The 12,307-nt window shown below is 39.5% G+C and overlaps 1 protein-coding gene across 2 annotated transcripts in view; it reads left to right on the top strand.

Moving 5' to 3' along the window:
* LOC106934082 (NACHT, LRR and PYD domains-containing protein 3-like) overlaps window positions 1–12,307 on the top strand; it is a 93,075-nt gene that overhangs the window by 59,825 nt on the left and 20,943 nt on the right. For both annotated transcript variants that reach the window (XM_088003731.1, XM_088003730.1), the window contains exons 2-6: window positions 2,655–2,862; window positions 7,068–7,415; window positions 8,662–9,000; window positions 9,077–9,181; window positions 11,259–11,579. In XM_088003731.1, the coding sequence (XP_087859857.1) occupies window positions 2,793–2,862; window positions 7,068–7,415; window positions 8,662–9,000; window positions 9,077–9,181; window positions 11,259–11,579 (1,183 nt within the window). In that variant the 5' untranslated portion in view covers window positions 2,655–2,792. The remainder of the gene's footprint in view (window positions 1–2,654; window positions 2,863–7,067; window positions 7,416–8,661; window positions 9,001–9,076; window positions 9,182–11,258; window positions 11,580–12,307) is intronic.

Here is a 12,307-nt window from a genome sequence, read left to right on the forward strand (position 1 = left end):
CTAAAATCAAACATAAATTGGTTATAATATTATAAACTAAGTTCAACCTTTTTTATTCATGATGCTGCTTTAGTAAATTCAACATCCAAAGAGTTCTTTTTGGGGGGAATTGATGATGAAAGTTTTGTTATCATGACAAAATATTTACATAAAATGTAGAAACATTAATTTTAATCCAAATTGTAAAACAATTGACCGGCTCAGGATGTGCAGCAACACGAACAGGCTTCATTTGCAACTTATTGTTTCTGCTATTAGAAAAATCCAAGTTTCTAATCAGACCTACTAGCAGAAACGATGCAGTAATAGTGGAATACTCCTGATTTGAAGCGTTTAAATAATTTTTATTCATTTGTTTTCAGGCTTTAAGGGAATGAGGTCAGAACGTTTTCCTTCAGCCTTTGTCACTTCCTGTAGAGGCTCATGAGAACTGTAGTTGAACTCTTCTGACTTCAGCATCATTTGTACTTGTCCATTTTGAGCGGAGGATGAAAATAACTCTCTGACTTGTTAATAGAGGGAAGTGTTGCCGCTCCGTGTCTCTCTCAGCTCTCTGGTGCCTTTCTAACTGATGAACCCATCAAGGCCTCGGCAGTGGTGGAGAAAGTACTCAAAAAATGTACTTAAATGAAAGTACAAATACACAGACAAAAATGTACTCTAGTAAAAGTACCACATTAACATTTTTACTTAAGTAAAAGTAAAAGAGTACTGGCTTTTAAAAATACTCAAGTATTAAAAGTACTTGCTGAATGCATTACCTAATCACTAATAAAATATCATTAAGTGTACCCATCGTATTTAATTTTAATACATCAGAAATGTGTCATTTTAATGAACAATACCACAGATAAAGCATGTTTTTATTGTGTTTACTCTGTAACATAGCTTAATCTTAGATATGTGATTCTATGCATCATAATTTCAGGGATGGAAACATCTTGTCTCCTGTCCTAACATAGCATGAACTTCACTTTTTTTTGTGACTAGTCACTTTTATTTTGAAAGAAATCCAACAGAAAGGGGATGGAAAGAGGGTGGGTGGGGGGAGGACTTGCAACCAAGGAGCCACTTAGCAGAGTTGTAGTCAAGACCACCGAACCCGAGACCAAATCAAGACCAAGACCAGCGCCTCGCGCTACATGACACAATAATAAGTAATCATAATAAGTGCATCTATCAAAATTGCTTCTCAAATTGAGCCAAAATATCCACATTCCCATAAAAAGACCTAGATATTAAATACTTAGAGCTGACATAAATTTAACCAATATCATTATCAATTCAAACTCTTAATTCTGCTTTGCTTCCATCTCTGTGCCACAATCCATGGAGATAACGCCCTGGGCATTATCTCCACCCAGGGCATGGAGACTCCCTGGGTGGTTGCCCATATTCCCCATGCCAGAAACCACAACTTTCTGCACCATTAAACATAGTAATTAAGACAATGCATTAATGGTAAACGCTCAACTATGAACACTGTCCAAGGGACAACAAGCAAGAAGTAACCAAGCAGAAGGAGCACCGTGACTGTTCTCATGCTGCTGCAATGTCTGCCACCACGACAGATGACGAAAACAGTCAAAGAGCAATGAACATGCTCTGTGTTCTTACGTTCTAGTTTAATTTATTCACCAATTAAATATATATCTATTTTAATGAAATAAAACAATAGCTACTGCAATGTACCAGAGCATCACAAGAACAAAGAACAGCTCTCAGTGAGGCTTCAGTATCTATAGGACTTAGTAAAGATCCATCCAGGAGAACCGGATCTTTCGTGAATGTTACATCACTATATATATAGCCGACTTTGGTCACAACGTTGTTCCATATAACCCACACCTTAGTCAACAGCTATGCACAGTAATTCAGGGCATGAGTGACAACTTTTTACCACAGTGGAGGTAGTTTTTAGTTGGATATTGCATATTTGCACTCCGCAGAGTAAGCAGCGTTTAGCTCAAGGTTGATCTGATTTATGAACACTAATTTCGGCCAGCCATTCTCTATCGCTCCCTCCTTAAGCGCTTGGAACGAGGACAATAATAAATTTCCGAATCAAACACAAATATAAATAATTGTCTTGCCTCACTGACACAAAAAAGTTGTAATTCATGTTATTACACTAGACACATTATTCTTTATTAAATTTTTAAGTCATATTCAATATTTTAAGTAAATTTAATATTAAATAATATGTTTTCTTCAATAGCTTCCAAGGCATGTGACTAGACTATCTAGACCAGGCACACTCATTTTTAGTCCAATTTAGTTCTTTTTTTTGTAGCTTTTTTTAAGTCAGAATTTTGTATTTAAATTTATTTTGGTCCATGAAGCTGAAGTTGGTTTCCAATTACAGCTTCCAATTCGGGAAATGACTAGAAGGCGAGTCCACCAAATTTTTTGTTATCTTCAGATAACTGTTAAAACTTCAATAAAGAGCGATTTCAGCCCTTTTTTGGATCTGGACCACACTAGAGCTGCTCCAATTCCAAAAATACAAAATCAAGATGAATATCAGTGTTCTTGCAGCAGGGACTCTTTGTGTGAATCCTCTGGTGTTTAACCTAAAAACCAGAACAAAAACAGTTGTAAACTAATTTCCCTGTGCTGTAGTTCATCCATTTCCCCCTCTGTGCTCCACCCAGGTCCGTTTCCCAGTTTACCAGACCTCCCCCTCTGTGTGTCTCTGCTGGTTCCAGTAGAAACGGTGATCTGGTGTCGGAGATGGTCAAGTGCTGGGATCTGATGGAAGCCTCTCTGTTTGTTCTGAGAAGAGGAGATTGATGATGATGATGATGATGATGATGATGATTAAGATGATGATGATGATGATGATGATGGTCCTCCTGCTCGGTAAGGTCACCTTCCTCTCTCTGCTCCTCTTCCTCTCTCTGCTCTTCTTCCTCTCCAGTCTCTCTGGAAGCTGCTGATCAGCCTCAGAGCTTATTGGTTCTGGTCCATTCTTCTCTCTAACTGATCCCTGGTGACCTCAGCTGGTCGTTGGTTCTGGATCAGAACTTCAGGTTCTGGTTCCAGCAACTCATTTCTTACCAGTCCTCCCAGTAGATCTCACTGGTTTATTGTTTTAGTTTTATTCTGGTCTCTTCCATCCATCCAGTGGCTCCACTTTGCTGTTTCCTGTCTGGATTTAATTTCTCTAATTTGGGTTCAGCAGCTGATCTGGTTCTGATATTTTTTATTGGTTTCTATCAGGTTGTAGTTCCGTCAGCATCAGAACCACTGAAACCCATACAGACCAGTAATCTGGATATGAGCTCCCAGAAACATTAACCACAGAAACCAGTGAGAAATGTTTGCAGATCTTGAAGGTTCTGGTTTTCCTTCCTGTCAGATCTTCAGTTTTCCACATAAATGTTCATTTGAATCCAAGATGGCTGACTGGATGGTTGTAGTTTGTAGTTTATTTATCCTGAATTTACCTCAGTCTGAGGTTGGTGGTCATAATGTTCTGCTGCTGATGCATAATGGTGGTCTCATCATTCATGGAGAATCAGGACTGGTGGGTCTACTTCTTCTCTGATTCTCCTGTTAAAAAAACAAAAACAGATGAATTGGCTTGTAACAATAAATCAAATAATCGAATGATAAATGAAAATTATTGACCTGATTTTAATTTATTGGCTTTATCGTTTCTTCCTGCCTTTTTCTCTTTGTATTCATGACACTGGATGAAAAAAGACTCAACTCTGGTTCTCTCCACTGACCCTCCCTTCCTCATTTCCTTGGGTAAAGGAGGAGTGAACTATTGCATCAGGTAGTCAGATATGTCCATCTTCTCTGTCTAAGTCTCATGATTATTGAAGGACAATATAGTATACAGACTTCATAATCTGTACTCTTTTGGCTGAATGTAGTTCTTATTTCCACTTTGGTAGTATGAAGATCTGACAGGAAGGACAACCAGTACCTTCAATGTTATGTTTAGTTTTTGTTCAAGGGCATTTTTTGCTAACAGAGATTTTTTTCCCTTCTCCCAGTTGTTTCTGCCATCATCCACTCGTCTCTTTCATCTGGAATCGTTCCTACTACCTTCAAAATTGCAGTTGTTACTCCTATCCTTAAAAAACCTGGATTGGGTCCAAATAATTTCAATAATTTCCGCTCTATTTCTAACCTTCCTTTCATCTCCAAAATCCTAGAAAAAACAGTTTCCTCTCAGCTCCATCTCCATTTAACCAAGAACCGTCTGTATGAACACATCCAGTCACAGAATCACTAACATCTAACTTTAAATCCAGTTGATTTAAAGTCTGTAACCAGTTTCAGTATGTTTAAAAAACAAACAAAAATCTGGTTACATCAAAAACAGAACTGTATCGATACTTAATTGTTTTATGATTCACTGTTTGTGTATATGTTATCAACATTACATTGTGCCATTTTAAATGATTATTACTTCAATTTTTACTAGTTTTAAGAGCTACCGTTTAAAAGCCTATCTAGGGTCAAGTGCTGCAAATTAGCTGTTGCTACTGCACTGTGACGCAAACATGGGACTGCTGTTCTGCTCAGTTTGTCTATGTCGATATTGTTAGAGATTTTTTGGTATTATCATTTTGTTATTACTTTAGTTCATATTCAGTCTAATGTTAATCAATAGTTAATCAGCATTCAGTCTATAGATTATTGTGATTTTCAGTTTAAAGTGTTCTCTTCCTTCTGTGTGTATAAACTGACCTGGGGGCCCCATCTGCCTGTTCGTCTTCATGTGAAACAGTTAACTGTGTGTTTCCCAGACCTTAAATTACGTTTCCACAGGTGCCTCCTTATCAACTGGAATACTCCCTATCTTAGAAACTGTCTCTGTGCAGTAATATTTTGTCTCTGCTGTCTTCCTTACCTATCCTCCCTCTTTTTGCTTGATAATAAAAGACAAATCTGTAACCAAAGGTCTTAAGAACGCTCACTGAACGGCTCAGAGGAGCAGTTTGCTGAGTCTTCTCCTTTTGCAAAAGCTTGGCCATAAAATTCATATACGTTGTCTGTGTTTCTTTTACGAAGGTTCGAGAAAAATACCTATCAGATATGTGTCTGTCCCTATCAAATAAACCTAATAAATGAAAAACACTCTCCTCATGGCAGCAGATTCAGGTTTACTTTCTCTTCTCGTTCTCCTTGATGTCTGAGTAGCGTTCAATACCATCAGTCCTGCTCCACAGACTCTCTTCCATTGGTATCTCACACGCATGCGCACGAACGAACGCATACACACACACACACACACACACACACACACACACATGTTTGTTTTGCTATCTTTGTGGGGACTTTCCATTGACTTCCATTCATTTCTACAGCCTAAACCTTACCTTTACCCTTTTCCTAACCCTAACCATCACATACCTAACCCTAACCCTAACCAAAACTCAATTCATACCTTAGCCCTAACTCTGACCCCTGACCCAAAAACAGGGTTTCCCCTCGTGGGGACCAGGCTCCGGTCCCCACGAGGAGCGATTGGTCCCCACAACGTAGTATATGTCAGGAAAATCGTCCCCACAAGGTATTACAAACAAACGCACACACACACACACACACACACACACACACACACACACACACACACATATCCCTCGCTTTGCTTCAGTCATATCTCTCTGGCTGCACTCAGTTCATCCAACTTAAATAATTAAAATCCTATTTATCCTCTGTGGTTTCAGGTGTGCCCCAGGGCTCTGTCCTGGGACTCCTTCTTTTCATCATCTACCTTCTCCCCCTTGGCAATATCTTCTGTAAATTTAACGTCCACTTCCACTGTTTTGCCGATGACACCCAGCTTTTCTTATCCACTGCACCAGATTCTTCTTCTCTCACTTCCTGTTTAGGTTAAATAAAATCCTGGTTTGCATCAAACTTCCTCAAATTAAACAGTGATAAAACAGAGTTTCTACTCATTGGCACTAAATCTTCTCTTTCTAAAGTCAAACAACTTTCCCCTCACAATTGACAGTTCTCCGGTTTCTCCAACCAACAGGTTAAACATGTTGTTCTTGACAGTACTTTCTCTTTTCTCTCTCATATTAATAATATTATCCGGTCTGCTCACTTCCACCTCTGTAATATTAACGGACTCAGTCCATCCCTCTCCCTGCTCTCTGCTCCCATTCTGGTCCAGAGTCATTTCTATAATTCTGTCCTGGTTGTTCTGCCTCATGAATCTATCCGTAAACTTCAACTGGTTCAAAACTCTGCTGCTCGCATCATTACCAAAACGGCCTCATTTGATCACGTCACTCCAATTTTACAACTTCACCAACTTCCTGTCACATTCAGAATTCAATTTAAAATCCTGTTTACGTTCAAGGCCGTTCATAACCTTTCCCCTCATTATCTGTCTGATCTTCTACACATCATCACTCACATTCCCTTCATTGCAACAAATTGGAAAATTTATTACAACCACTTAAAACTTAATTTTACAGTATTAACATTAAAGACTACCAAGACTAAATATTATTAAAAAAGGATCATATTTATTCTACTAAACATATGTACTAAAGGAGACATTAATCAAACCTTCCTTAGAACAAAGTAAAATGATACAGAATAAATTTTAGTTCAGTTGGCTTTCAAAAAAGACTTTTGCAATAATAATAAATAAAAGCAAAGTTGGCATTTAAAAACCAGACACTTCTTAAAAATATAATCTGTGAACCTTGACATGCACAAAATGGGGAGAACAAAAAAAAAAAAAAATACTTTGTTTACGTTGGACAACCAACCAATCTGATTGGCTGAGGTTTCCTGAAGGTCTCACACTATTGGCTGTAAAACAGACTCTTTGAAAAACACATTCATGCTTTTTTAGTTTCAACTGTTTCAATCCTTCAGTTTTTACATTTTTAGCAGCACTTTTATGAGTATTTATGACATATTGCTTAATGTGAGTTACATATTACATGAACGGAGATCTTTGCTGCCCAAATAAGAGTTCAGTATCGCTGTTTAGGAGTCAGACTCTCTAGAGCTGAAATCTTTCATCACTAGTGAATAACTGATCATTATTTATACACTAAACTCTCATCTTGTGTCCTCAGTTTCCCAACATGCTTTGGGTGGAGTGGTGGAGGTTAACGAGGGGGCGGAGTCTGTCCTGCTGCCCTGCATTTACTCTGGTACTCCACCTGAAGATCCGTTCCTCATCTGGACTCGCAGTGATCTCAGTCCTAACTCTGTCCACCTACGGAGAGAAAACGGTGACGATCTTAAAAACCAGAACCAGCGTTTCAGAGGACGGACCTCCATGAATCCTGACGCTCTGGATACTGGAAACTTCAGCCTGACTCTGAGGAAACCTGAGCAGGATGATGGAGGAAACTACAGCTGCAGCATCTCTGATGGAAGAGAAGAACGGAACCTGAAACACATTTATCTGAAGGTCAAAGGTCAGACAAACAAGCAGCACTCCCTATTGTAAAGTTTTATGCTATGAACGAATTTGATGAAATGAGAAAATTAATAATTGTTCATAGTTTCTGTAACCATGGAGACCAGGCCTAAAATAACTCAGAATAACCAATGAATGGATGAATGGATTATTTCTATAATGAAATTATTTCTACAATCATTTTGCTCTAGAATTAAATAATTCATTCATTATAGAAATTAGTGAAGCATTTCTATAATCTGAGTTACTATGGAAACAAATTTACTTCCTATAAACTTGTTAATCTATAACAAAATGGTTTCATTAACATTTTATATTTCATGTTTCTTTAGGTCTCCATAATTGACCTCAGTTACTATTTTAGTCTTTTATTAACAGTAAAGCATTCGGTTATTTAATGACTGCAGTTGTATTGAAACACATTAATGTAAATAGACAAAAATAATATTCATGAATTAAATAAATATTCTGCATCATTTCATCCATCCATCCATTTTCTATACAGTCTTGTCCCTTAATGGGGTTGGGAGATGCTGGTGCCTCTCCAACTAATGTTCCACGTGAGAGGTGGGGTCACCCTGGACAGGTCGCCAGTCTGTCGCAGGACAACACAAACACAGACAACCATGCACACACACTCTCACACCTAGTGACAATTTAGAGAGACCATTTAACCAGTCATGTTTTTGGACTATGGGAGGAACCCGGAGAGAACCCACCATGCACAGGGAGAACATTCAAACTCCATGCAGAAAGACCCGGCCTGGGAATCAAATCCAGAATCTTCTTGCTGCAAGGCGACAGCTCTACCAACTGCATCACTTTGCAGCCCTCATCATTTCATGACTTCTTAAAAAGACTTTATATTTATTAAGATTATAAAACATAATTTAACATGACCTTTTCTCTTTTTACACTATTTATTTTATGATGATCATGGACCAGAATTCCAGGATGAATCTACAGGAATAATTTGTATTTGTGTTTCTCATCTTCAGCCTCCAGGTAGATCTACAGATCTACAAAGCAGGTTTTGTAGATCTGCTATGTATAGATCAAACCCTCTGATGCATCAATAACTGTCCACTGATGGACAACGAACCACTGATGGATTAAAGTTTCTGATTTTATGTTGATTATTAAAGACATGATTTTTATACTGCAGACAGAAACTGAATGACGACATCAATCCAGAATAATGATCCAAACTGTTTCTGCTCATTTTGTTCTTTATTTCCTCTCAGTTGATCAGCAGGAGGTCGACGTCACTGAAGAGTCAGATTCTGTCGTCCTGCCCTGCAGAACATCAGTCGACCTTCCTGAGGACACGTCAGTGGAGTGGACCCGGCCAGAACCTCGTTCCATGTTCATTTATGTGTTTCCCAACACGAGTAAACACTACGCCCAGCAGGACAGACTTTACAGCTGTCGCACAGAGATGAACAAAGACTTCCTGAGGACCGGAGACGTCAGCCTGACCCTCATGTATCCCACACACAGAGACGATGGACGCTACGTCTGCACCGTCCACAGAGACCAGGACGTCCTGAGACACACTGTGGTTCTGAAATATGTAAAGAAAGGTCAGAGCATCAGGTCAGAGCTGCTGATAAAGGTCAAAGGTCAGATTGAGATAAATCTTTCTCTGTTTTTCCACAGAACCGTTTCCATCCTGGGCCATAGTTCTGCTGGTTCTGCTGGTTCTGCTGGTTCTCATCGTCTGTGCCGGCGGTTTATATAATTTTGAAGGTTATTTCCTGAAAGGTGAGTCTCTGAATGTTCCTGACCCCAGAATGCTGTTGGACATCGTGTGACCTGTCCTGGGGGTCAGAGGTCAAAGGTTCATCTTGTCATATAAGTTCAGATCTTTATGTTCATTCATGTTCAGATCAAATGCAGCGAAGTTATAAACATCATGAACAGAACCACAGCCAGAACCAGCAGCGTCTCTCTGCTCTCTGGATCTTTTCTGATCTCTGGTTCTTGGTGACTGTTGAACTCCAGACGACTGAACTACAAACTGAAAGCTGGACGTCTGTTAGATGCTACTTGGTCTAAATAACTAAATGTTGTCATATTTCAGTGGATTTATTTAAGTTTTGACTCTTTGTAGTTTGATTTGTTTACAGATAGTTTGCATGGCTGCCACACATTTTCACACCAGCGAAAAAGTGTGCTTATATTTACACAAACTTTGACCAATGTTAATTTTTATACATGCCGACTTGTGCATAAAATATGGCTCCATACATTTTTTGTTCTCACGCTTTATGCATGAGGCCCCTGGTGAATGTCTGTATGACTCAGTAGTTAGAAAAGCTTCTTCAGATTTTTCAGGTGGTCACATGGCACCTGATGTTTGAACCTCTCTGTTGCATTGGCTGGAAGAATATCAATCTTCTTAATCTGGCAGACTGCCTGGGATTATCCTTTGTGAACTCTGGTATGGATGGTCTGTAGGTCTTATTCTCCTTTAAGGCCACTGTGGGATCCAATGTTTGGGCGGCAGAGGACATGTTGGTGTCCAGATTAGGTCCAGGTCATGGTTGAGATGAGGGATGGACTGTGGCATTAAAGGTTGAAAGTCAGGAGAAAGTCCATTATCTCCTCATGTCTTTAACCATCAGCTGAAGTCGATTATTATCCTCCTCCAGTTGCTGCACAATGGTCATGAACTCATGTGGCATGCTGGGTAACATTCACCTCGCCATGCTCCTCTCTAGTCTGATGCTGTTCCAACGTAGCGTTTAGACGGCCGTGTTTATCCCCCATAATCATCCATCCTGGTGGTCACACAGCCCACTGTGGACCCAACCTGCTCATTCAGAGTCATAATCCATATTCACTCTGTAATCATCTCAATCCGACTCAAAGGACCAATTAGTAACTATGCAGATCACAAGATTCTGCATCGTATTACTGAGGTGGTGATCGCAGAATATTCATCAATTAAAAGCCTCAGTGACCCTCAACGAAATGACAAGGTGATGATTTCCTGGTTCTTTAATCGGCAGATTCAGGGTTTAGGTGGACGGGTGGTTCTACAAAGGAACAGCTAAATAAAACTTACAATCCACCATGAACACCAATAGTCATTTTGTAAGTTACAAACATATTATAGTCACATTACTTGTCTTTTAAGCCTTAATGTAAGTCCTTATAGCTTAGCTATATTTGGAAAATAAAATAAAACATTCTTCTCATTACTCCAGTCTTATGGTCTGTAGGTCTTGTTCTTTATGGCCATTGTGAGATCCAATGTTTGGATGTTTTATTAGTTACTAATAAGATTAAATAAAGTAAAAGAGAGCAACTAAACATAACAGAATTCACCATTTTAAAGTAAAACTCAGCTTCTTTTGGCAAAATGAGCAAACAGAAAATGTCTAAAGTAATAAAATATACGTTATTCTTCTTAAACACAAATAAACTATATCTTACCAGTCTGACGGACACATACTCTCATAAAATACCACATAAACTACCTACAAACAACTTCAGCTGATCTGCACTGATTCCTGAACATTATTTCACATTTGAACAAAACATTACTCACAAAATGCCTGCGCCCCCTAGTGGCGACAATTACTACAATTCAGTCTTGCATTCAGAACAGTTAGATGCCCCTCATACTGCCTTGGAGATCTAACTCTGCTGTAGGATTTGTCTCTCTGACTTGAACTTTCCACCAGAAATACCTTGATGGTCTCTGGTCCATCCAGGTCCAGGAGGAACTCAGATTACATCAGCTCATCATCATTTGCTCCACTTCTCTCTCGTCAGCTGCTGTCCGTCCATCTGTCTGTCTGTCCGGCTCATCTTGTTCTCTGTTGTCTCTCAGCTCCACAGGTGAAGGTGGATTCAGGGGTGAAGTCTGTCCTGCTGCCCTGCAGAACCAGAGTCTGCCTGCCTGGAGGCGCTAGAGTGGAGTGGAGGGACGGAGAGAACAGGACGGTCCATGTGTATCAGAAAGGTTCTGATGATCCTGAAGAACAGAACCTGACCAGCAGAACCAGGATGAATGACGACCCACTGAAGACTGGAGACCTCAGTCTGACTCTGGAACGTCCCAGACCTGCAGACAGTGGGATTTACACCTGCAGAGTCTCCATCAGGAAACGAGTCATCCTGATGATGAAACGGGTTCATCTCCAGGTCAAAGGTCAGTGGTATAAATGTTGGATTCTTCCAATCAGGTGATTGGTGGTGATCAATAGTGATGTTTGGCTGATTACAAGATCAAAGGTCAATGTGATGTAATGAGTGAGGAAGACGAGGAAGCAGAGCAGGAGGAAAAGGTTCAGGACAGACAGGGACCAGCAGCAGGAGGCTTTGACTTGGACAGTGCCCCCTGCTGGAGACACTAGTTAGTGTTCAGAACCACCAGACGGCTCAGAACCATTAGAACTGAAGTTCCTGCAGCCTGGAAGCAGCAAATGTGTTGTGAATAAGGATGCATGTGGACTGGGATTTTTATTTTTATTTTAAAAAATAAGTTTTTCCAACGTTTTGAAATTGAGTCTGTTACCCTTTTTGATTAAAATTTTCCAGGCGCCCCTTTTGTTGCTAAAAACATCAGCACCTCTAACAGATGTGTTGGATTTAGTCTGAGAGAGGGGGAGTAGTTTAATTGGCCAACCTAAAAAGCAATCAGTTATAATTGCAGTTTACTAAATTGTATTTGTGAGCAATCATCTCAATAAACAAGTATTACATTCATGTATCTGTGGTCTGTGTTAAAATGTCAGCATTTATGGACCCTGAAGCCCCAGGGGGCCTGATGGAGCTGCTAACTTAATTTGGATTAAACAAAAGTGCAAATAAATGATATTTATTTTAATTGTATATTTTGATTTGTTTTTAAGACTCAATCACAGTGGTTTTAAATAG

Source organism: Poecilia mexicana, unplaced genomic scaffold, assembly GCF_051168715.1.
Source record: "Poecilia mexicana isolate PSO_F unplaced genomic scaffold, ASM5116871v1 scaffold_2, whole genome shotgun sequence".
In the NCBI taxonomy this organism is placed as follows: Eukaryota; Metazoa; Chordata; class Actinopteri; order Cyprinodontiformes; family Poeciliidae; genus Poecilia; species Poecilia mexicana.